General features: G+C 51.1%; 1 protein-coding gene across 1 annotated transcript; it reads right to left on the reverse strand.

The window, feature by feature from the left end:
* Positions 1-349: 349 nt before the first annotated feature.
* LOC122577407 (serine/arginine-rich splicing factor 7-like) lies at positions 350-1,025 on the reverse strand (the record flags this gene model as incomplete). Its single annotated transcript, XM_043748704.1, has 1 exon — positions 350-1,025. A coding segment is annotated over one exon (660 nt), but the record flags the coding sequence as incomplete, so codon positions are not given.
* Between the last annotated feature and the right edge of the window lie 8 nt (positions 1,026-1,033).

Consider the following 1,033-nt stretch of genomic DNA (forward strand, 5'->3'; position numbering starts at 1 on the left):
TCTGGGACCCAGGTCGATATGGTTGGGATGACCAGGAACGTCAGTGTGCGTTCGTATGCGCCGTCAATTGAAGTGATCGTGGCCGTGACGTAGCGTTTCGAGGTCGTCGATAACGCGTCGAGAGTTCCGATTGGGACCGAACATTTCCGTTGGTTGAGTTTTAATGCATAAGCGAGTTCTTCGGTAATGAAATTCATGCTAGAGCCGGTGTCTGGCAAGGCTCTACAACGGAATGGTTGTTTCTTATTGTTTTGTATGTTGACCTGCGCCGTGACTAAGAGATTATGTTGTAATGGTTTAGAGGGAACCGAGGTCAGTAATTCGGTCCTCTTTAATTCGGTCCCAATTAAAGTCGTCTGAGATAGTCACTTCCTTTCTTGTCTTTGAGGACTAGACGATGACTTTGATCCGGTTGTATGTGTACGTGTTGGCCGAGGTTCGTGTTTTGGTGACGTTCGGGGTGACGACCGTGGAGACGACTTGGAAGACGACCGGGAAGACGACCGGTGAGACGACTTGGAAGACGTAGACGCGCGTCTCGAACGATGTGACGAACGAGGAGTCGGTGAGCTAAGTGAAGAGCGTCCACCCGATGATCGGTCGCTCGACGATCGACCGCTCGAAGACCGTGACTTGCCGTGACGTTGGTGTTGATGCAAGTATGTATGATGTCGCTGTCTGCATATGCGACATGGACCGGCAGAGCACTGGGCGATAGTGTGCCCTTGGCCTAGACAATTGGTGCATAGGGAAGCCCTTTTGACGATTTCAAGGCGATTTTTGACCGACTTCGCCTTGAAGACATCGCAATGCCATATTTTATGTTGTCCCTTGCAACTTGGACACGCCGTCGGCCTATGTGTAGTGGCGAAGGTGATGCTTCGCGGCGCGTGTTGTCGTTGTCGATTGTGTTTTTCGGACGTTTTTTTTGTCGTGGTCGTCGGGCTTGTTCTGTCGCCGTTCGTCCGTGTTTTGAGGAACTCTACCAGATGTGTATAGGACGGCATCTTTTTATCCGGTAGCGTTCGTTGCC

This window comes from Bombus pyrosoma, unplaced genomic scaffold (genome assembly GCF_014825855.1).
Source record: "Bombus pyrosoma isolate SC7728 unplaced genomic scaffold, ASM1482585v1 HiC_scaffold_4565, whole genome shotgun sequence".
Lineage (NCBI taxonomy): Eukaryota > Metazoa > Arthropoda > Insecta > Hymenoptera > Apidae > Bombus > Bombus pyrosoma.